This window comes from Gopherus flavomarginatus, chromosome 21 (genome assembly GCF_025201925.1).
Source record: "Gopherus flavomarginatus isolate rGopFla2 chromosome 21, rGopFla2.mat.asm, whole genome shotgun sequence".
Classification (NCBI taxonomy): Eukaryota; Metazoa; Chordata; order Testudines; family Testudinidae; genus Gopherus; species Gopherus flavomarginatus.
The window spans coordinates 10,824,090-10,847,279 of NC_066637.1; the positions used below are offsets into that span (position 1 = coordinate 10,824,090).

Consider the following 23,190-nt stretch of genomic DNA (forward strand, 5'->3'; position numbering starts at 1 on the left):
TCTTCTCAGGTAGGTTTTCCATTCCTCAGATAATCCTAGTAGTCCTTCTCTGCACTGGTTCCAGTTTGAATGAATCTTTCTTAAACATGGGAGACCAGAATTGCACACAGTATTCCAGATGAGGTCTCACCAGTGCCTTGTATAATGGTACTAACACTTTCCTGTTTCCACTGGAAATATCTCACCTGATGTGTGTGAGGACTGCATTAGCCTTTTTCGCAGCTGCATCACACTGGTAGCTCTCTGGCTCATAGTCATCCTGTGATCAACAAATACATCCAGGTCTTTCTCCTTCTCTGTTGCTTCCAACTGATAAGTCCCCAGCCTGGAGTCCATTGTATTAGGCACGGTGCAGACACTGAACAAAAGGATGCTCCCTGCCCCAAGGGACTTAGTCTCTGTAACTGATAACATCAGACTGACAGTGATAATTCTTTTTTTTTATGGGGTGTTAGACCCAGAGTTCCCCTCCATGTTCAGTTTTGCTCACGTCCCTTCCCACCACACACACACAGTCCACGAGGTTTAGAAGTGAAGCTGCCCTCCTTCCAGCTGGTTGTTCCAGAATGGATAGGACTCTTTGCAGACCAGCAGGGCAGTGCAATGCAATGTTCACTAGTGGGGACTGAGTCAGATCTCCTGTGTCGGTTCCTAGTTCTGCTGTTGACTCACTGTCTGATTTAGTGCCGTGACTTTCTGCACTTCTCTTTCCCCAGGTGGGGATTATTTAAGCACTTTACAAATCTGGGTTTCAGCCATTGGCTGATGGGCTGTAAAAGTGCAAAGCATTCTCTGTGACTGTTGGACACAGCTGTTCCAGGAGTAGGCATGTGACTGTGATAGTCAGATCATAGGCCAAATCCAAGATGTGATTGCAAATCACCTCTCTGATGACACACAGCATAAACTTTAGCTCCTGAGAGGTGCTTGTGCACAACCGGATGCCATCAGTTATACTGCAGAATAAAGACATGTTAAATTCTCCCTCCCCACACAGTGGATTTGGTAACTTCCCCTCAGCAGAGGGCAATGGGGCACTGCCCTCTTGGCTGGTGCTCTGATGAAGCTGCATTGTTCAGTTCATGGTGAACACAGGATTGTTTGTTTGTTTATTTAAATTCTGGATGAAGTGTTAGTGCTCACAAAAGAGGAAGGAGGGCATGAGCCTAGGACTTGGGAGACCTGGATTCAAGTGACCTCGGGCAAGCCACTTAGTCCTTGTTGTGCCTCAGTTTCCCATCTGTAACATGGGGATAATAGCACTGCCATCCCTCCGGGGCTGTGGTGAGGATCAATACGCTAAAGACTGTGAGGTGCTCAGGTACTATGGTGATGGGCCATGGAAGTACCTTAGATAAAGAGGAAGAGAGAGATTAGGAAAGGGAAGGACCCATAGGATTGTCAGCAGAACTAGCCAATGCACATCAATCAATCATGATCCACACCATGTGTGTTGTTCCAGTCCTGGGACCCCTACGCAGCGCTGCCAGTGCTCTTCTCACCTAACCCACAGCCCTCTCTTATTGGGCCTGCACACCGACCCTCAATTTCAGGACTGAGTCCCTATGCTGCTTTGCCAACATCCCTGCTATCCAAGTTCTGTACTTCCCTCGGGCAGCCACGGCCAAACATGCTGTGTGTAGCCAGTGTTCACTAGGGGGAGACGAGAATGAAGCCAGCCATACTTTCCCATGTGGCCCTATAAGCAGGGTTTCTCGCTTTAATTTTTTTTCCTCTGTCTGTGTCAGGGGGAAGCACTTAATAAAATGAAAGCCTTGAATGACTTCATTAAAGTGAGCTCTCAGAAGGCCACCAAACCACAAGCCAAGGAGATGATGCATGTGTGCATGAAGCAGGAGACCTATCTCGAGGCACTTTCCAATCTCCAGTGCCCCCTGAACCCCACCATTATTCTTGCTGAAGTTTGGTAAGGAGAATTGGTGCTCCGTGCCCTTAACTGCCATGTGGTTTTTTCATTACTGTTCGGTGGAATAGCCTAGATCACTGGCTTTCCTGATCTCCAGCTCCCGCCTGTGCTAGCCTCTTGTCTGTTAGGAGCATTTGCAGCTGGTTTTGCATATGAGGCTCCATTCCCCATGTCTGAGTGGGAAAAGACCCTGACTGATGAAAGGTTTCTTCCTTTTCTCTAGTGTGGATCAGTGCACTTTTATGGACTCCAAGATGAAACCGTTGTGGATTGTGTTTAATAATGAAGAAGCAGGTGGAAGGGGAGTGGGCATCATTTTCAAAAATGGAGATGGTAAGTCCTGCAAGTTTTGTACCTCTGATCTCCAGGGGGCATTAATGGATATAAAACATTCCCGTGCAGTAAATGGGCTGGGGCTGGGGCTTGGACTCTGAACTGTGTATCATTGTTAGGTGAGGAGACTGAGGCTTTGACATCAGGATTTCCAATGGAGACCTAGCAGGCTCTTATCTAAACAGTCATCAGGCACAGCTCTGACATTCAGACCTCCTTGTAGCCCCAGTCGTTGTAAAGAATGGGGCTGGAGCTGTGCAGGAGCCACTACTGGGAATGGGGAAGGAGTGCTGGGCCTGGAAGAGCTTTCAGGTATTCCTATCCCAGCCTCTGCCAGTAGGAGTCGCTGTAGCAAGGGGTCCTGCCACAGTGCATTTTGGCTCATTGATTTCAGCTATACCTCTGTTCAGAGAGAGGCTTTCTGAAATGCCCCAGACAGCCCTGGGAACAGAGCCACCAGCAAAATGAAATGCAGTAGACAAACCTGTCCCGCTCCGGGGAGAGGGAAGGCATCTAACACTGCCAGGTCCAACTGCGGTGACAGTGGGGAAACTCTGCTGCATGCAGGTGCCCCGTAGTGGTCAGCTATAGAAAGTGAGAAATATGGCAAACGCATCTTCCATGTGCATATGCTCTCAAGAGAGCAGGAAGGGAAAATGGGAGAAATAGAACTCTGTCTTCATCTGTAACGTCTGACTAGATCTCCGTCAGGACATGCTGACTCTGCAGATGATCCAGCTGATGGACGTACTGTGGAAGCAGGAGGGTTTGGACCTGAGGTGAGTCATTAGCGCTGAGTCACTTGTGCTATGCCCGTGGTAGTTTGCATTTCGACTGATTCGCTTTGTCAGTCGTCCTGTATTGCCCTACCAGGGAAAGACAGAGCCAAAGTCTGAGTCTGTGGGGAGCGGGTTGTTTCAGGGGGAGATAAGAGCAGAGGTATGATTGGGTGAGGGAAAATGCAGCTGAAATCACGGCGGACATGGGAGGATTGTGTCACAGCTGCCCCTAGAGGGAACCAGTGGGTTGCTCTTACACGAGACCAGCTGCTAGCCCTATTTAGGGGGCTAATGAGAGGGAGGGCGGATGGAGGGGGCAGAATAACTGCAGCTCCTGCTCCCCTCCTACTTACCCCAAGAACCAAAGGGGAACTCTTCCAGCTCGGTGTCCCATCACCACTGCCCCCCACTGAAGATGGTGAGTGAAGTTTCCAGTTGTTGTTAATAGAGATGGGCCTATTTCCATCACTATTGCTGTTATCGGCCCTGAAATTCAGCGGCACGAGTAGTGGTTAGAGTAGGGCACAGAAAGTTGGGCTGCCTCGGCTTTATTCGAAGCTCTGCCACTGAGTCGCTGTGAAGCCTTGGGCAAGTCACACTGCTTCTTTGTACCTCCCTTTGCCCTTGCCTGTCTTTAAAATTTGGGGGGGCGGGGCATGTGTAATGAAACTGACCGGCCTCCCAGAAGGGTTATGACCAGGCTTAGTGGATGTCTGTAACATGCTTAAAGAGCCTCAGAGTAAAGGTGCTAGACAAGGGCAAAATATTTGTTTAACTCGGGCCTCCAGGTGAGCACCTCTTTCTTCTGTGTGCCCAGTCCTCCAAGCTGCAACCTGCCCTCAGCTCACTTGGGAGTCATTGGAAGTCGAGGCGCTTGGCACCTTTGTACACTGATGCTTGTTGCTGGCTGAGTTACTCTTGGGATTTGCAGAGGTCCCCGGTTGCTGTATGTGAAATTTCGGTGAAACACACATACACACACACACACAGAGCAAATCCCCTTTGTAAAGGGGAGGAGGGGGAATCCCAGAGAAAAGCCAAGCCAATGTGTGTGAGGTCTCAGTGGAAAGTGTTTCTCTCATCTCTGCAGGATGACCCCTTATGGCTGCCTCTCCACAGGCGACAAGACGGGGCTGATCGAAGTCGTCCTGCACTCGGACACCATTGCCAACATCCAACTGAACAAAAGCAACATGGCAGCCACTGCAGCTTTCAACAAGGATGCGCTGCTGAACTGGCTAAAATCCAAGAACCCAGGGTAGGTGAGACTGTGCTCACTGCAGCTTCAGGCTTCCTTCCAGCTGGAGACAAATTCTGTTGCTATGCCCTATTGTCACCTCCCCTCTTCGGTTCCTTCTGTTTTCCAAGCCATCCAGGAACAATGAGGAGTGCATGCTGCATCCCTGGGCTATAGCTTCATTCTTGTGCCTGTGTCCTTGCCCGATATACCAGCAAGCATCCCATGTGTCCAGCTGGGTCTTGGAAATGTTCCAGGGCAGGACAAAGCTCACCGCTCCCTTGGGATACAAGAGGCTTTTTTCAGGTTCACCCCAAGCCTGGGGGGCTGAGAGGTGTTGAGCTCAGCATCCACAGCTTTACTGGGAGTCATGGATGCTCACTGCTAGTTCGATCAGGCTCTTGATGCACTAAGGGATAAGGGCCTGCATCTTCCCTGTTTTGTAGAAGCCTGATGATACTAAAGGGATATAAATGAGAGGGCCAGATGGATGGCCCTGCAGGCTCGAGTTCTCTATCAGTGATGGGCAGTAACAGTGCTTCCCTCCTCCCCGAATCCACCCCGCCTGTCCCAGACCTGCAGGAACCATTAGGGATGAGTGAGGTTGTTCAGTCTCCACAGTCCTGTGAAGCCAACTGATTTGGTTAAGACTGAGCAGGAGTCCCGTCCACCCTTCTCTCATGGAGGAGGGACAAGAAGAGTCTCCGGTGAAGGACCTTACAGAAAACACAGGATTGGTAGTTTGTGTACGTGTCACACTGGGTTCAGCAGGTGACATGGAGAATGGGGTATGAGAGCGAGGAGCCCTAGGGTAAAGTATTTGTATTCAAAGTACATCATCTGTTTGGGTTTAGACTCATCTTCGTTTCTGTCCCTTGCAGTGAAGCACTAGAACAAGCCATAGAGGAGTTCACTCTTTCCTGTGCTGGGTACTGTGTGGCAACGTATGTGCTGGGCATAGGGGACCGGCACAGCGACAACATCATGATCCGGGAAACTGGCCAGGTATGGAGCGTTCGCTAGTACTGGAGATCTCATTGCTGCTGTTTGTCTCTTTGGCCATAGTGTGTGCAGGCCACTCAGAGGGGAACAGAAACATCCCAGCTGGTTTCTTGGCTATTTTCGGACCAGATAGTGTGGGAACTGCTGAGCCCCCGATAAAGGCCCCAGACCTTCCACCCTAATAGTAGAGAATGGAAAAATTCTCTCTGCCCATTTGTGTGGCCAAAACAAGACTTGACTCTCAAGCGATTACATAGCTTCAGAATATATTTGCCCTTCTTTTTTGCATGCCTTGATCAGCAGTGAAATAGTTCAGCACAGTTGAAATGTCAGTATTTATTAACTAGTGTTAACACCCACTTCATAATTACTAGGGTGCAAGTCACACTTCACAGCTGTTGTTTGAGGCTGTCTGCAGACTCAGGCAGAGATCACTTATGCTGGCTTCCCATTTTGAAACTTTACTTTGCTGTTACAAAGACTAGAGCCTTTAATGAAAGCTGAGGTCCCAAAGAATGTAGTTAACTGTGCTGAAATTTCACTTCCCTGGGATTTTTAATGACCGTGGGTTTCAGATCTCATCTTGAAGCTTATATTGCATCCTTCACTTCCATTATTCCAGAAGCTGCAGGCAAAGCTAGGAAGGGGAAACCCCTTTTGCCAACAGGACACATTAGACTGGGGACTGTCTTGTGGGAAGGCATGGAAGCGCCATCTCTTGTTCAGTCTGGTTTGCAATGAGCCAAAGCCATAGGAAACAGCCATGTACTGGCTTATGGGAAATGAACTAGAAAGAGGCCCAGTAGATTGCTAGGTGCTTGGAAGGAAGTGGACTCACCCCTGTGGCGCCTCCTGCTGGTCATCCATGGGAATTAGCTCTTCCAGTGTCCGGGAGCGCCCCCTGCAGGTTGGTGATCCACCTTACCACTGGCCCTCATGTCCGTCTCAGGACTCCAGTGCCCCTTTCTCTGGGTTGCTGCCCCTGTGGCAGTACCCCACCCAGGGAAACCCCACCTTGCCTCAGTGTAAGGCTACTGCCAGTCCCCATCTAGCCACACTCTCTGGGGCAGACTGCAGTATACACCACTCATCACAGGCAAGGCTGGGCTGGATCTGCGGCCTCAATAGCTGGGCTACCCCTCTGCAGCCCTGGTACTGGTCTTAGGCCTGCAGCCTGGGGGTTTTCCAGGCTGGAGCTCCCCAGCTCCTCTAGCCTTCCCCCCCAGCCCCGCTCCGCTCCACTCCACTCCACTCCCAGTACCTTGCTCAGCTCCCTAGCAGCCAGGCCCTTCTCTCTCTACCAGCAGAGAGAGAGTCCTGAGCTTCTGGCTGCCCTGGCCTTATAAGGCCCAGATAGTCTGTTTGGAGTGTGGCCCCAGCTGCAGCCATTTCCCCCAATGAGCTAGGGCTTTGCTCCTTGCCCCAGCCCCAGCCCTCTCCTGGGCTGTTTCAAGCCCTGCAGGGCAGGAGTGGTAACCACCCTGCTACAGTGCTATAATCCTGTTTGAATGGCTATCTGATGTCGGTGAGCAAGCTATCAGCTGCTGAGCTGTGGAAGATAAGTGGCTCTGTCTGCACTTTCTTCATGTAGCGCCCCCTACATCCCTGCTTCACCTTTCTCATGCTGTTTTAGATCCCTGCAGTGGGACAAGTGCTGGCCTGGAAACAAGCACAGCTATTGCTGTGATGAAAGACCTTATAAAAACCTAGAGATACCTTTGCTCTGTGAATGCAGCAGCAAAGAGGCTAACTTCGCACTCTGCATCTATGGGACTCAAGAAAGCTCTGGAGAGCTGCTGCTGAGGGTTTCTTTCTGCTTGACAGAAATGACATGAAGGCTTGGGAATCTGCAAGGCTCAGGGATATAAATTCTGCAGGGCTTGTGACAATCTACGTTTTGCCACTAGAGGGTGCTGGAATCCTTTGAACAGCAGCATAGATTTGTTTATTTCAGGGTTTAGAGCAGCCTTGCAACCTGGTCATGAAAAACCTGTACTCACCTAAAAAACCCACTTCCAGAGTGTAGTTTTGCAGCTGTCTCCAACAGGGCATCAGACATCCCGCCATAATGTAGGAATCAGAATTGCCCTTCTGGAGTGAATTATTGGCCCATCTAGTTCGCTATCCTGCCTCTGGCAATGAGCTATTTCCTGAAGCTTTAGGAGGACACAAAAGTCCCCCATGTGTATCAAGTGCTGCAGGGGTACAAATCCTTCCTGACCCAGCCAGCACTTAACTTACTTATGCATGGATGCATTATTGGTAACACTTGTGTCCTATAAAGTAAGTACTTCCCCCTGTTATCCATGGACTGAGATGGGAAAGGTGGTCTAGTGTTTCCCATGAGACTGTCTGATCGCTTTAGAATAGAATCCAGAGTAGAGTACAGATGCCAGGCAGCCATAGGGGCTTTATAATTTTGAGTAGTTTTTTTAATTTCACTTGGAGATATAAAGCACGTTCTCACACTGAGAAGTGCAAGAGAGTTTAAGCAGACACATCCCACTAATAATTCTTTTTTCTTAATTCCAGCTGTTTCATATTGATTTTGGCCACTTCTTGGGGAACTTCAAAACCAAATTTGGTATTAACAGAGAACGGGTTCCTTTTATCTTAACCTATGACTTTGTGCATGTGATCCAGCAAGGAAAAACTAACAACAGTGAGAAGTTTGAAAGGTGAGAGCCACTGATCTTACTCAGGCTTTTGCAAAATGTTTTGGGGTGGATGTGTCAGTTTGTAGCAATCACTTCATCAAACAGTTGCCTGCAAATGCTCTGTATCCAAAACTGTTAGTGTGCAACAAGGTGGGTGAGGTAATTTGGTGAGAGAGACACGAGCTTTTGAACTTACACAGAGCTCTTCTTCAGGACTGAAAAATGTGCTCAGTGTCACAGCTACATACAAAGCAGATTGGATTGTTTAGCATAACTAGTTAACAAGTTTCAAGGGACCATTCAGTGTGAAGTGGCCTGTTACCACTTCTACAGTCATGAGGGAGAAAGCGGGGACAGGTATAAATTGTAAATCCAGTTTCTCTCTTTCGTCCATGATTTTTAGTCTCTAGCAAATTTAAGCTCCCCGTTCATCTTTTGAAGGTGTTGGGCAGGTTTCCTTTGAGGATGAGGCCTGCTAGTGTTCACCCTCGGGTAACATGGTGTTTTTGTCTTTTATCATTATTCAGGGTGAGTTCGTTTCAGAGTGTAGTGATGGTCTGGTTTCACCCATATAAATTGTTGCTGGATCATTTAGTGCACTGGGTGACATACACCACATGTTGTGTGAGGTCCATGAAAGGTGTGGTGTGTGAGGTATTGATCATCCTAGCAGTGGAGCTATGGCTGCAGGTTTTTGCATCTGTTCTGCTACAACACTTCCTCTTCCAACCACACAAGCAGTTTAAATTTAGGGTGAGAGAAAGTCCTTGAGTTCAAAATGACCCAGGCTAACACTTAGCTCTTACTTGAACTGACGAACCCTTGGGGATTGTCCATTGGTATGAGTGGTTAGTTTTAAGCTAATGCATTTAGAAGATTAGGGCACAGCAGAGAGCTGGCTTTCCTCTGCGGGTGCTCTAGGATCAAGTGCTCATGTCATAAGAATTGGTCTCACTCTATGGGGGTATGGACAGAGACTAAACAGAAACAGTTTGTATGTGAGACACACTCAGGTCTGGATTTGGGGCAGGGGCCAATGAGCCACTGCCCTTAGTTTTTTTCGGCTCTTGCTAAAGCATATTCTTTGAGTAACAATTGGTAGCATGGGCTAGTCATAAAACATTTGCCCAGCTGTTGGAACACCTTGTGTGTGTTCAACACAGAGGAGGTGAAGCTTTAACAGGGCTGTTTTCATGCTATCGTGGCTGTAGTCTTGCTTTAGTTGGGCTGCTTGTCTCACTTCTGTTTTGCACCTTCTCTTCCTGCACAGATTCAGGGATTACTGTGAAAAAGCCTACATGATCCTGAGGTGCCATGGTCTTCTCTTCCTGCATTTGTTTGCACTGATGAAAGCTGCTGGCCTGCCAGAACTCAGCTGCTCTAAAGACATTCAGTATCTCAAGGTGAGGCAGGAGGTGGGAGAGGGTAGGACTAAAGGTAAGAGGTTAAGGAGGGGGAGTTGAAACGTGAAAGGAGCATTCTCTGCTGCAGTTTAAAAGCAATGAGTAGGTATTCCAGCATGCAGGAGCCAGCTGTCAAATGTCCACCTCCAGCTGCTACTTGATTCTCCACCTCATGCTGCTGGTCCGTGCTCATACTATTTAGAATTTCTCAAACAAATAATTCTAGGAGCTGGGACTATTAGAGGTTTTGTGTTTTTTTTTTAATGAGATTCTCAAACAATGTAGGCTAGGAAACTTAGTCATTTTGTTTCAATCAGTGGGAGGTGCTACACACTAATTTCTGCCTCTTTCCTTCAGGATTCTCTAGCTTTAGGAAAAACAGATGAGGAGGCACTGAAGCACTTCAGACTAAAATTTAATGAAGCCCTTCGAGAGAGCTGGAAAACCAAAGTGAACTGGTTGGCACACAACGTATCCAAAGATAACAGACAGTAATTAGAGCGCCTGGACCACGCACAGGCTAGGAGAATGTAATAGCAGTGGCCATGAGCCAGTTGTATAAAGACTGCTGAACATTGCCATGTTGAAGATCAAAAACCTGCCCCTCAAGTTTTTGAGAAGAGTCTACATCATCCCATTCTAGATCTCTAGGGCAGAAGAGGGACGGCATGAGGCAATAAGATTAATGTATACACTGAAAGGTAGGTTTATGTGAAACTTGCAACTGTAAGTTCTTAAGTATGCAGTCCCTCATTTAAGGGTAGAGGTGAGGCAGTTGTGCTACTTAAGTACATTCCTCACCCACTGCTCAGTTTTAGGGATGTGGAGCCGTGCTCAAAGGGGCTGTAATTTGGCCAGTAGCATATCAACTTTTTAAAGCCAGACTAGATTAGCACTAGCAGTGAACAATGCAGAGAAAATAGTATGTTGGTGCATCTAATAACTTCAGTCCCTCTCTACCCAATCACAGTTAGAAGGTACTGCTGGGCAATACTTTTTCTAGTTGAGGATTTCACCAGCTTAACCCCTACCCTTTTCAGTGATGTATTTTAATAAAGCATCACAAGATGGTATACCTGTTTTGAGACAGTCAGAAGATAATGCTACCAAGCTGTAATATATATAACTACAGGAACTCCTCACTTAATGTTGTAGTTGTGTTTCTGAAAAATGCAACTTTAAGCAAAATATTAAGTGAATCCAATTTCCCCATAAGAATTAATGTAAATGAGGGGGTTAAGTTCCAGAGTATTTTTTTTCCACCAATTTAATACTGGTACACAGTGGTGATGATTGTGAAGCTTGGTTGAGGTGGAGGAGTCAGAGGGTGGGATATGCCTTAGTGCGAAATGAACTAGCACTTGACTGAGCCCTCAAGGATTAACCCTCTACCTTCCCTCCTTTCCTGCTGCCTTGTAGACAGACACACACACCCTGTGGGTGAGAAAAAAATGTGCATTGCCCCTTGAAGTAGCTAACCTCAGGCTCAAGTACCCTGCCTTATTAATTACATCAGCTTGCTGAAACCTGAGATAACAGCTACTGCTTAGAAGCTCCTTCCCTCTGCTGTGTGTCCCCCCTGCTCACCACGTCTTCCACCGAGCATGGGGGAGGGGAAAGCAGCACCCTGACATTAGCCCCCTCCCCCTGTCCAGCAAGCAGGAGGCTCTGGGAGCAGCACACTGATAGGGGGGCTGCTGCTCCACCCTCATTCCAACCACCCACCAGCTAGCTGCACTTCCTGCAAGCAGTGGCCAAAATAGGCCACTGCCAAAGGACATTAGAAGGGAACATGCTCATTTCAATTTGTGAAATGCTCCCTTCTAATTGATCAGTGACTTTGTTTCAATGTTAACCAGGATGACTATGTTAAGTAAGTGAGGACTTCCTGTACTCAGTAGTTGGGAAGCATCATCATGGATCTGCCTTTAGCTGGTCACTGTTAACTAGCCTGGCTTGTTGACAAAGGCGAGAAGTGTGGTGCCACCTCACACACTGAAGGCAGAAGATGCACTGTCAATATACAGGGTGATGGCAGTGGCGAGAGCCTGGAAAGTTGCACCTTCAGTTTATGCTATGATACAATATGTTGAAGCATTTTTGTTTACACTAGCTCAGACCCTGCTCTAGTTTTGGAAGGGTATGAAGCAGCACATGTTAGTTGCATCTATTTTGTTTAAGAGTGCAATAGATAGCAGGTGTACACCACACCCAACAAGCAGGCAGTAATGTACTGATTGCCTAACCTGTCTTCAGTGGGGTCATAGCAGTCTTGCAGAATTCTCCTTATCTATAAAAATAAATTTAGTCCTCCACTTAAGGTCAGTAGTGGAATAACTACAACATTGTTAACACCATCTTGTATAGCAAAGATAAAGCAAACATTGTCTCTAACATAATAAATAGTTTCAGCCTGTTCCAAATGAGTGAAAAATGAAGATTACCATTGTTTGTAAATAACATTCTTTTTAAGGTGATAAAATAACATTTTACTTTATTTATTTATTTAGAGGTATTCATGATTTCTTATTGTGTATGTGCCCGCTGAAAAAAATGAATTTATTTTTCTAAGCCATTTCAGGGTTCTGCAACAAAGAATGTTTACATAATGTTTGATTTTTTTCAGTTACTTTCAATCTGTGATTTTAGGTGCATTTTTGGTAAGTTTAAAAATAAAATGTTTAAGTTGTACACTAGTCCTGGGAAAATTATTCCCTCACCTTAGGCATTAAAGTCAAACTGGGATAGTGTAGCCACTACAGGCAAACCATTTAAAACATGGATAGTCTGTTATCACTTGACTCAAACTTTGTACCATTCGGAAAGCAGATTTTAGAACCAGAAATTTATTGTAGCTTAGACTTTTCAAACTGACTTATTACCAATATACAGATCTGAAAAGTTACATCCACACTGGCTACAAACTGCATCAGAAAGTTTACAGCCTTTCAGCATTAGCATTCAATCATGATCAGTTTTAGTCTAAAATACAGCAGCTACAGTATATGGAAGAATAAGTCTTCTACACGTTGACATTAACACAGGACAACTGTCAGACATAAGTCAAAAGTTCCCCAGTTTACTTAAAACTAGCAGTTATGTTACCACATAAAAGTAGTCAAACCCATATCCCCATTTTAGAAATCTAAAATTTTACATTAAAAAACAGTAAGATTGCGTGGGTTCTCTCCCCTGCTTTCAGGTCCATTATTGTAAAAGGCACTCCAGAGTCAAGCTTTACCCCAGATAAACCCACACCTAGGTCCTGTTTCACACACTGGGAGGCAAGGTGTGTAGTAGGTAAGAATCGGTCTGCTCTGAAAACACATAGAAATAGCTGGGTCTATTTTTCCTTCAGCTGTTCACACCCTCTGCCTTTCTCCCCCCCACCTTTATACCTGCTCAAGGAACAACTGGAAACTATTCAACATTTCCCACTACTGGTATGGCAGTTGAGCCAACAGTAAACAGATTACATACAATATCAAAATCTGGAACTCTGCTACCATAATGAGTGAATGGAGTTCTAATTTCACATTGCAAGCAAATCAAGTTACCTTTTAACCCACCTCCAAAAGGTCAAATTGAATAAGCAGATCTGCATAAGACAAAGCTCTGAATAGGATCAAAAGCCTTAAACAGAGAACAAGACCTGCCTTACGAAAAATCTAGCACTCACCACCATGGGGTCATAACTTACTTTTCGTACCTTGAAGTAGTCCTTTGCACTTCCAAGTTAGAGGTCTTTGATCAGACAATCAGCCTGCCACATCTTGGAACAATAATCTTAACTCGATCGATTTACTCTGGTTGGATAATATATGCCATAATTTCATCAGCAGGAAAACAGATTTACTAAGTGTAAACAAAAGGTTTAAATACACCAACAGTCTAGATTACTATACGAGGAGCTACAGGGACTAAGGACTGTGTTGAATAGAAATGATGCCAACTATGCCCACCCATGCCCTAAATTAGAAAAGTTCACAATCCAAAAAATAAAATCCTTCTCTAGACTGGTAGCCCAGGTGTACACAGGTCTCAGGCTTTTCAGCTTCAGTTACCATTATTACAGACAACTGAATAATTTGCCCTGCCAGCCATGTGACCAGCAAGCAGCCTTGGACTACAACCAGCCCCACTCCAATTAACAGAGGCTCTGGTGAGAACACTCAGAATATCAATAGCAAACCTACTTGCTCTATATCCAGGCAGTGTTTCTCTCTCTCAAATTTAGTAATCCTGACACTGAAATAAGCGAAGGATCAAGACAAACTGTACTAGGCAGTGCAGTTGAACCTCTGCAGAAATTCTAAAAAACCTTTACAGTTGCAAGCTTGTCTTTTCTCTCCATAAAAACAAAGTGGGGAGGAGAAAAACAGCAGGGCTTGAGTGAACACAGCAGTTGTGGCCAATGACACTGCATTATTAGTACATCTACACTAGAGAACTGTGCCTGTGCTCCCACTGCAATAGTTATGCAACTTGTAATATTTCATGCTTCATGATTTTTACCTTAGCGTGTTTTAAACCCCAGTCCCTGTTTTCACTACCACAAATGACATAATTCAATATATTTACAAAATAGTCAGAAAAAGTCAATCTTCTACATATTAACCTCATTCTGCCACTTTACACATGCACTAGTTTGGGGAAAAAAATTCACCAAGCCGAAATAAGCAACTTTACCCTTTGTCAACAAGTGACTTTTGCATCTTTCAGAAATAAGATGAATCAAGCCAAAGTTGTTTCACGGGGGGGAAAAAAAAAAGTGTCCAGAAACTCACGTGCAATGGTTACACATCTGCAGAGTCATTTACTTAGCTGAGATGACACGAAGAAAAAAAAGTGCAAGGTGGTTCCTCACATAGTGTAAAAAATCCAGTCACTGAGGGATGGGTGAGGGAGGAAAGGTGCTAACTACAGTTCTAGAGACAGCATTAGGAACTAGCCAATGTAACACAAATATTGGGATGGGTGGTTGGCTGGCTCTATTGGCCAAAATAATTTTTTTACACCATGGATCCTTGGGAACAATGGAGAGGATTACAGTGAAGTCTTCTAGAGCAGAAACAAACACATAAAGGGAACAGCTGGAATCAATAGCTGAGTGTAGAGTCATCCCATTCCAGCTGTTGCTGTCTGTTAACATTCTGTTGGTCCTCTTCCTGCTCCCCTTCCTCTTCCTCACTGCTTTCAGACTCTGCACTAGTGATATCATCTTCCTCTCCATCTTCGCTTTCTTCTTCCTCTTCCTCCTCCTCACTGCTGTGCTGGTCCTCATATGTCTGTCAGACACAAAATTAGCCATTGATTTTTCTAGCTGCCTACATGCGCCCATCTCTTTATATGCTACATGCATTGGGAGTTGTGGATGCTCAACACTCAGCTGGCTATTAGCAAAAGTAAAGTGGCTCTGAAGTAGTTCTGTGATTTCAGAAAGTTACCAGACAGTCTTGTCACTCTTTAGTATAAATACATTCCCAAAGGTCATCCAGCCTTTAAAGAGGGTACTATTGAAATAGAATCCTTTGGTGTGAACACAGTAGCAGCATTAGTGGTTTAAAGTGTCCCTGCTCCCCCACCCTCCCTTTTTTTTTTTTAAATATTAAAGTATCAGAAGTTAACTGAAGTAGAAATGATCCTGATCCAAAAACTAACTGCATCAAACCAGTTGGACAGCAAGAATAATTTAATGGAAAAAGCTGATGTGGTGGGGGTTTATTGTAAGGAATATACTGAAGGAGCCAGTGTTATACCTTTATTTACAGCCTGGCATAACACACAGGTACTTTTTGAGCAGTTTATAGCCATCAAGCCACATCCCAAAACAGATAATAAAAAACATGGCTGCTCCTCACACAATGCACAGTCAACCTGTGGAACTCTTTGCCAGAGGATGGTATGAAGGCCAAGACTATAACAGGGTTCAAAAAAAAACCAGATAAATTCATGGAGGATAGGGTCCATCAACGGCTATTAGCCAGGATGGCCATGGATGGTGTCCCTAGCCTCTGTCTGCCAGAAGCTGTTGGAGGTCAGGATACTGGACTAGATGGACCTTTGGTCTGACCCAATATGGCCGTTTTTATGTTCTCTTTCTGAGAAATGGATTCAAATTTTCCTGGGGCATTCATTAAACTTCTTGTGCCAGTACCCATTTCCAGATCTATCCTGCTTTGACAGTCATGCATATTGGACAGATTGAAAGCAGTATTTGTAGAAAAGGACTAAGGGGTTCTGTCTACACTGCAAGAGAAGGTGTGATTATCACTTGTGGGCACACCCAGGCTAGTTTTAATATAGCTAGCACACGTAACAGTAGTAGTGTGGACATGGTGGTACAGGCTTCAGCACACACTAGCAACAGAGTTACATACCAATATCCCCAGCAGGCTTTTTGTTCGGATTACTAGGCTGTGCTGAAGCCTTTGCGACCACATCTACGCTGCTACTGTTACATGTGCTTGCTAGCTTAAAGCTAGCCTGGATATGCCCACCAGTAATAAAATAACTCCTTCAATTGCAATGTAAACATACTGTGGGACGCAAGCCTTACCTCCATAGGATTCACAGTAATGGTCAAGGCCGAGTCATCCCAATCCATCTCATTTTCCTTTCCAGTATCCTGGTCATGCATTGTTCTCTGATGCGCAGCTCGGATTCGGAACACACCCAGAATAATCATGAAAACCAGGAAACTGACACACACAACAATGACAATAGTAGCAGTACTTGGAACAACTGTGACAAGAAAAAGGGAGTTTAAGAATAATCATACTAATTCACAGTACTTACAGGTTTTTCCAAATATTAACCCCATATTACAGATGAGTAAAACTGAGGAAAAAATTTATCCACAATCCCAGAATAAGCCAGTAGGAAAGCAAGGACAAAAAAAAAAAAACTTAGAAGTTCCTGGCTCTGTCCTCTGGTCAAACTGCTAAACTAGTATGTTTCTTTATTGGTGGCAGAGTCCAGTGGGCTGGATTCACAGCTTGCTCAGGTAGGAAGTGAGAAGAGTTTGGTGCTAGCAATCTAGTCTGATGAATGAATGTTCACAAAATAAATGCAGTTTCACTAGGGTTGGCAGCATCTGTTCAGGAGCCAGAGGCATACCAGTACTTACAGGGCTAGAACCAACCTGCATTGGCAGAACAGAATCAGGCTTATTATGCTCAACTGGTGCTTTTATAGAGATACTGAAATGAGTCAAACAAGGACTATGAGGACTTTGCCTGAATCTGAAAGAAGATCAGCCATCACTTAAAAACTTACTATGAAGGCTCCTTCTTCAAACCTATTGCTTTCCTCCCACATGCACCACTGGAACAATTCATACCAAATTAAAACAGTGGAGGAATAGCAGATTTCCTCAACAGAATAAAAGGTCACACCGTTCATGAGAAATCCACTCCCAGTTCCTCAGACCCCTTTCATCTAGGTCCTTATACAGCACCCACTGCAGTACTCTGTATCCCAAAATTACCAAGTCAGGAAGGCCTGGACTTTGTTTCTGTCATTAGACTGGCATTTTCTAGATCTCTAGCAGGCTGTCCCTCCCAAGTGGAGAACAGAATAGGACTTTGTATTTTAGACAGCATTAAAGTTAATAGCTGTGTACATTACTAGTTTAATTTGCTGGCTGTCTCTGGAAAGGCACCCCAAGAAACTCCAACCCTCTGGAACAAGAAGCCATCTAGTCTGGCCCCCAGTTAAAAAAAGAAAAAAAAAATCAACTGGAGTTAAGTGACTAAGAGTCCTTACCTGAAAAGGGGTGGGGATTAGCTAGGTTGTGACCAGAGAGGTCAACAAATGTATGATGCACTGGATGAACAAACTGTGGTTGCATAGCTATATGATTTGCATGTTCAACTGGGTTAGCTGTATGGATAACGTTCACCTGAAAACAAAAAAGGGAAAGATAATTCAGGGAAATAAAGCAGTTTGTTTAGGCACTTGGTTCAAGTACATGGGATTCAGCTCCTGTGTGTCAGTATCTACCTCCCTCAAAACACAAAACCAGCCATCACTGCTCTGTCACAGGCCCAATTTTATATCTCAGTACTCATCTCAAGCAGCAGTTCTTCTTCGAGTGATTGCTCATATCCATTCCAGTTAGGTGTGCGTGCCGCGCGTGCACATTCGTCGGAAAACTTTTACCCTAGCAACTCGGTGGGCCGGCAGGTCGCCCCCTAGAGTGGCGCCATCATGGCGCTTGATATATATCCCTGCCGGCCCACCCGCTCCTCAGTTCCTTCTTACCGCCCGTGTCGGTCGTTGGAACAGTGGAGCGCGGCTTAGCTGACCTCCACTTCCCTAGCTACTCGTAGTTCTCGTATATAGTTATACAGTTATAATTCTTTTATATATATATTTGTATAGTTATACGTTTTTTCTCTGCTAACATAGTTAGATTGATAATTGTTAGCGGGGTTCAGGAAGTAGCCCCTTCCATGAACCCGGTGCCGGAGCCCATGCACGGCTCACCGGGTTTTAAAATGGGCTCGGCCTGCCAGAAGCCGATGCCGAAGGGAGATCCACACGACTCCTGTTTGAAGTGCCTCAGGGAATCACTTGACAGCTAAGTACCCCATTTGCAAGGCTTTTAAGCCAAGAACAAAAAGGAGCGGGACTTTCACTTACCCCTCCACCTTGGGCGCCGAGCGATGATCAAGCGGCTGGCAGAAGCGCCTCCTCGGCACCGGACTCCGCCGGTACTGCCAAGGCCTTTCGGCACCGGCCGTCGCCGGCACCGAAGTCGACTCGGCACCGCTCCCTTCCTCCGAGGTTGAGAGAGCCTACAATTCCTGCTGGTGCCTGACGGCTCCCCGGCACGCGCCGTGGTAGAGCCCCCTGCTCCTGCTGCTTCCGTGCCACCTGCATCGCAGCCAGAGAGCTCGCCTAAGTCGGATGGCCCGGCACCGACACCTGCAGAGGCACCGATGACATCGGCACCGTCGATTCCAGTCCCCCAGGGCCATTGAATCCGGTGCCTAACAGCTCCCCGGCACGCGCCGTGGTAGAGCTTACTGCTCCTGCTGCTTCCGTACCGACTGCACCGCAGCCAGAGAGCTCGTCTAAGTCGGATCGCCCGGCACCGACACCTGCTGAGGCACCAACGACGTCGGCACCGTCGATCCCGGTCGCACAAGGGCCGAAGAATCCGGTGCCTGACGGCTCCCCGGCACGCGCCGTGGTTGAGCTACTGCTCCTGCTGCTTCCGTGCCATCGGCACCGCAGCCAGAGAGCTCGTCTAAGTCGGATCGCCTGGCACCAACACCTGCTGCGGCACCGACGACGTCGGCACCGTCGATCCCGGTCCCACAAGGGCCGTAGAATCCGGTGCCTGACGGCTCCCCGGCACGCGCCGTGGTTGAGCTTCTGCTCCTGCTGCTTCCGTGCCAACGGCACCGCAGCCAGAGAGCTCGTCTAGTCGGATCGCCTGGCACCAGCACCTGCTGCGGCACCGACGACATCGGCACCGTCGATCCCGGTCCCACAAGGGCCGTAGAATCCGGTGCCTGACGGCTCCCCGGCACGCGCCGTGGTTGAGCTACTGCTCCTGCTGCTTCCGTGCCAACGGCACCGCAGCCAGAGAGCTCGTCTCAGTCGGATCGCCCCGCACCGACACTTGCTGGGACACCGACGACGTCGGCACCGTCGATCCCGGTCCCATAAAGGCCGTAGAATCCGGTGCCTGACGGCTCCCCGGCACGCGCCGTGGTTGAGCTAATGCTCCTGCTGCTTCCGTGCCAACGGCGCCGCAGCCAGCTCGTCTAAGTCGGATTGCCCGGCACCGACACCTCTGAGGCACCGACAACGTCGGCACCGTCGATTCCAGTCCCACAAGGGCCGTGGAATCCGGTGCCTGTCGGCTCCCCGGCGTGCGCCGTGGTTGAGCTTATTGCTCCTGCTGCTTCCGTGCCGACGGCACCGCAGCCACACAGCTCATCAAACTCGGATCGCCCGGCACCGACGCCCACCGAAGCTCTGACGACCTTGGTACCGTCGATCCCGGTCCCATGAGGGCCTTCGAATCCGGTGCCTGACAGCTCCCCAGTATGCACTGTGGTTGAGCCTGCTGTTCCCTCCATGCTGGAGGCATTACTAACGGCGAGGGATCTCATTGCCATGACAGAGTCGATGCTGCCTGACCCCGGCACCGCCGGTGCGGGTAATACAGTCTCTTCATGTGACCATCCTCTGTCAGCACAGCAGAGCGGCACCGTTCATGATCACGGTCCCGCAGACACTCCAGATCCTGTCGGCACGCCCGACACCACTTGCAGTCCCGGTGCTGTTTTCCTCATCGGTACTAGTCGCACTCGCTGCACCGGTCGGTATCCCATTCGCCGACCCGCTATCGGCACCGTTCCGACTCCCGGCACCGCGACAGGTACCTTGACTCCTGTAGCCTCTCCCCGAGCCTCGAGATCTCGGTCGACCTCCAGGCACCATTCTGGTTGCGGGTCTGGATCTCGTTCCAGGTACCGGTACGCATCCCGGTGCCGGTTCCCGGTGCCGAGTTGGGCAAGGTCCGATAGAGTCAGAGACTCTGCCTGTGCCTTCTTTTAGTACCTCCATGGCCATCCGGACACGCATGCGTGTCATCCCACATGCGCAGATCTTATGCTCAGGACCACGATTCTGATATGATGGCCAGCGGGCGCCAGCCCCGAAACCGGCCAAGAGTTCGCTGCCGTCTTGAAGGACGGGGGAAAAGAAAAAGGTACCCAGAGCATCCCTCCAGGCCTCGTTCGATGCAGCAGACTCTGCAGCCAGGACTCTGGCCTTTGGTGTCGCCATGAGGTGCATCTCATGGCTCCAGGTTTTAAACCTCCGGCCGGAGCTGCAGTATGCCATTCAGGATTTACCCTTTGTGGTAAAGGCCTTTCGCGGCAAAGACAGCCCCAGGCTGCCAAGCCTAATGGACAATAGGGTCCTAATGCGCTCTCTCAGCATGCATTTGCCAGCGACCAAACGCAGGCCTTTCTGCCCCACCCGCCATACTCTGTGCCTAGCCAGAGACAGGACTTTGGCAAACGGCGAGGCCAAGGCAGTCGCAGACGAACGTCAGGACCCCTAAAGAGCCCAGGTCAAGGTCCCTTGCAATTACCACTGGGACAAAAGACGAACCTTCCAAGGTGCGCCTGAGGGCGGTGTACCAGTCACAGACCGGGATCCCAATCCCGCTTTCTCCTGGCGTGGCCCTAGTTAATTTCAGATCGCTGGATCCTGCGCACGGTGGAACATAGATACCACCTCTAATTTGTTCCAGCCCTGTCCCCGTTCAGGGACCCCTCTCACGAGCAATTCCTCGTACAAGAGGTGCAGACGCCGATGGACGAAAGGGGCAAGGGGTTTTACTCCCGTTATGCCCTAGTCCCCCACTCGAACGCAGGTCTCAGACCTTCCTAGTCCTGCACGGACTCAACCGGTTTAGGATAAGGTTGAAGTTCTGCACGGTATCCCTGGGAACCATTATTCCATCCTTGCCTCCTGGGGGCTACTATGCCGCCCTGGATATGAAGGACGCGTACTTTCGCTACGCCATCTTCCCTCCGCACAGGAGATACCTCCGCTTTCTAGCTGACTGTCAGTACTTCTGGTTTACGGCCATAGTCGCCGCCTACCTTCGCTGATGTCGGATATGCGTTTTTCCGTATCTGGACGATTCGCTTATCCGAGGAGACTCTGAGACACAAACCACTCAGCGCGTGGGCATCGTCACGGTCTTATTCACAGGTCAAGGCCTGATGATTACTATAGAGCAATCCACTCTGGTTCCCACGCAGAGGTTGGACTTCCTAGGAGCTATCTTGGTCTCCTACCTAGCCGGAGCCTGCTTATCACAACTGCGGTTTTAGGCGATGGCAACAATCATCTGAGGTCTGCAGGCTTTCCCAACGACCTCGGCTCGTACTTGTCTCAGTCTCCTGGGTCCATGGTTGCCCGCAAGTTGGTAACCAAACATGCCAAGCTCCGCCTCCGTCCTTTCCAAGTCTGACTCACCTCGGCGTACTACCCGGACAGGGAGCCAATGGTCGTGGTAGTCACCGTTCCCTCGAGCACCTTAGGCTCCCTAGAGTGGTGGCTAACTCCCTCCCTGGTGTGGGCAGGGAGGCGGTTTCCTCCGCCCCAGCCCTCACTGCCCCTGACGACGGACGCGTCATCTCTCTGCTCAAGTGCCCACGGTCACCTCCGAGCTTAAGGCCTTTGGTCTTCTCGGGAGCTGGCATTCCACATCAATGCCCCAAAAATGAGAGTAGTCCGCCTGGCGTACCAGGGGTTCCAGCGGCAGCTGCGAGGCCGTTGTATCTCGGTGTTTACAGCCAACACAGCGGCCATGTGCTTCATAAGTATCCAGGAAAGGACATGGCCCTCCCCCCCCCCCTTTTTTGTCAGGAGGCCATCCATTTCCGGGACTTTTGCATGGCCTACTCGATGGACCTGGTGACGTCCTTTCTCCCAGGCGTTCGGAACGTCTTGGCGCTTGGACTCAGCAGGTCTTTCCTGTCTTACGAGTGATCACTCTGCCCCATGTGAGGCGTTCTGCTGTCCAGAAGCGGAGATGTTTCCTCACATAGACCTGTTCGCTCACCGAGAGAGCAGAAAATGCCAGATGTTCTGCTCCTTCCAAGGTCTCTCCTCAGGATCGGTCTTGGGCGCATTCCTGATGCCGTGGAAAGGCCAACTCCATTATGCCTTCCCACTGTTCCCACTGGTTCATTAGGTCCTGCTCAAACTCCGCAGGGGCAGAGCGCGCATCATCATGATCACTCCAGAGTGGTCCAGGCAGCACTGATATACCACGTTGCTCGGCCTGTCAATAACAGACCCAATTACCCTGCCACCCCACCCAGACCTCATCACTCAGGGCAACAACAGGCTTCGTCACTCGGGCCTGCAGCCTCTTCGCCTCACGGTGTGGCCGCTGCGTAACTGAGCCGGGGTGACAGGAAGCCTTCCACCTGGTCAACGTACCGGGCCAGGTGGAAGCGCTTCTTCTACAGGTGCAATACGCTCGATCTTGCTCTTGCTGAGGTCTCGACCCCCTCTATTTGGCCTACCTCTGGCCTTCAGCGGCAGGTCCTGGCGGTATCATCGCTGAGGATACACTCAGCAACCATCTCTACCTTCCAGCCAGGCTAAGGTGGACGTTCCGTGTTCTCACGCTCTATGGGTTCGAGATCCCTCAAGGGCTTGGAGAGCTTGCACCCTCGGGTGCGCCGCCAGCCCCAACCTGGGACCTCAACCTAGTTTTAATCAGACTTATGTCTCCCCCAGTCGAGCCGTTCACGACTGGCCCTCTGATATACCCGTCTTGGAGGACAAACTTTCCTCGTAGCTGTTACATCGGCCAGACGGGTCTCCGAGCTTAGAGCTCTTACGAGGGTTCCGCCGTACACTAGGTTTCACAAAGACAAGGTGCAGTTATGACCGCACCCGGCTTTCCTCCCTAAGATGGTTTCGGCCTTTCATGTTACCCACAGCTCAACACAATGGGCACAACCATTGCACTCCTGGGACATCTGTGGAGTGCTCGCATTTATATTGCGCTGCCAGAACCATTTCGTAAGGTGCCCCAGCTCTGTCACGGTAGCGGGCCAAAGGGAGGGCTTGCTTGTTTTCCTCTCAGAGGATCACATCTCGGGTGATGGCAGACTTCCGAACTTGTTATGATTTGGCTCATATTTTCCCCAAGCCACATCATCGTGCAGTTTACCAGGGCTCAGGCTTCATCTGCCGCCTTGCTGGCTCGTGTTCCTACCCACGAGATCTGTCGCGCAGCACCATTGGTCCTCAGTCCATACCTTTGCTTCGCAGTATGCCCTGGTTCAACAGTCAA

At 48.7% G+C, this 23,190-nt stretch overlaps 2 protein-coding genes across 15 annotated transcripts in view; one reads left to right on the top strand and one right to left on the bottom strand.

Annotated features, from left to right (window-relative positions):
• Positions 1-12,029, top strand: part of PIK3CD (phosphatidylinositol-4,5-bisphosphate 3-kinase catalytic subunit delta) — a 53,034-nt gene extending 41,005 nt beyond the window's left edge. For 8 of the 11 annotated variants that reach the window (XM_050931397.1, XM_050931393.1, XM_050931402.1 and 5 more), the window contains 8 exons: positions 1,749-1,927; positions 2,151-2,260; positions 2,961-3,039; positions 4,130-4,297; positions 5,131-5,281; positions 7,811-7,956; positions 9,206-9,338; positions 9,696-10,925. In XM_050931397.1, the coding sequence (XP_050787354.1) occupies positions 1,749-1,927; positions 2,151-2,260; positions 2,961-3,039; positions 4,130-4,297; positions 5,131-5,281; positions 7,811-7,956; positions 9,206-9,338; positions 9,696-9,833 (1,104 nt within the window). In that variant the 3' untranslated portion in view covers positions 9,834-10,925. Of the gene's footprint in view, positions 1-1,748; positions 1,928-2,150; positions 2,261-2,960; positions 3,040-4,129; positions 4,298-5,130; positions 5,282-7,810; positions 7,957-9,205; positions 9,339-9,695; positions 10,926-11,964 lie in introns of those variants that run through there. The other 3 variants (XM_050931399.1, XM_050931401.1, XR_007770760.1) reach the window with 2 other exon arrangements.
• Positions 12,030-12,164: 135 nt separating this feature from the next.
• The window catches only part of CLSTN1 (calsyntenin 1), a 65,462-nt gene continuing 54,436 nt past the window's right edge, over positions 12,165-23,190 (bottom strand). For all 4 annotated transcript variants that reach the window (XM_050931408.1, XM_050931406.1, XM_050931409.1 and 1 more), the window contains 3 exons: positions 17,106-17,241; positions 15,898-16,082; positions 12,165-14,626 (listed from right to left, as the gene is read on the bottom strand). In XM_050931408.1, coding sequence (XP_050787365.1) covers positions 14,438-14,626; positions 15,898-16,082; positions 17,106-17,241 — 510 coding nt within the window. In that variant the 3' untranslated portion in view covers positions 12,165-14,437. The remainder of the gene's footprint in view (positions 14,627-15,897; positions 16,083-17,105; positions 17,242-23,190) is intronic.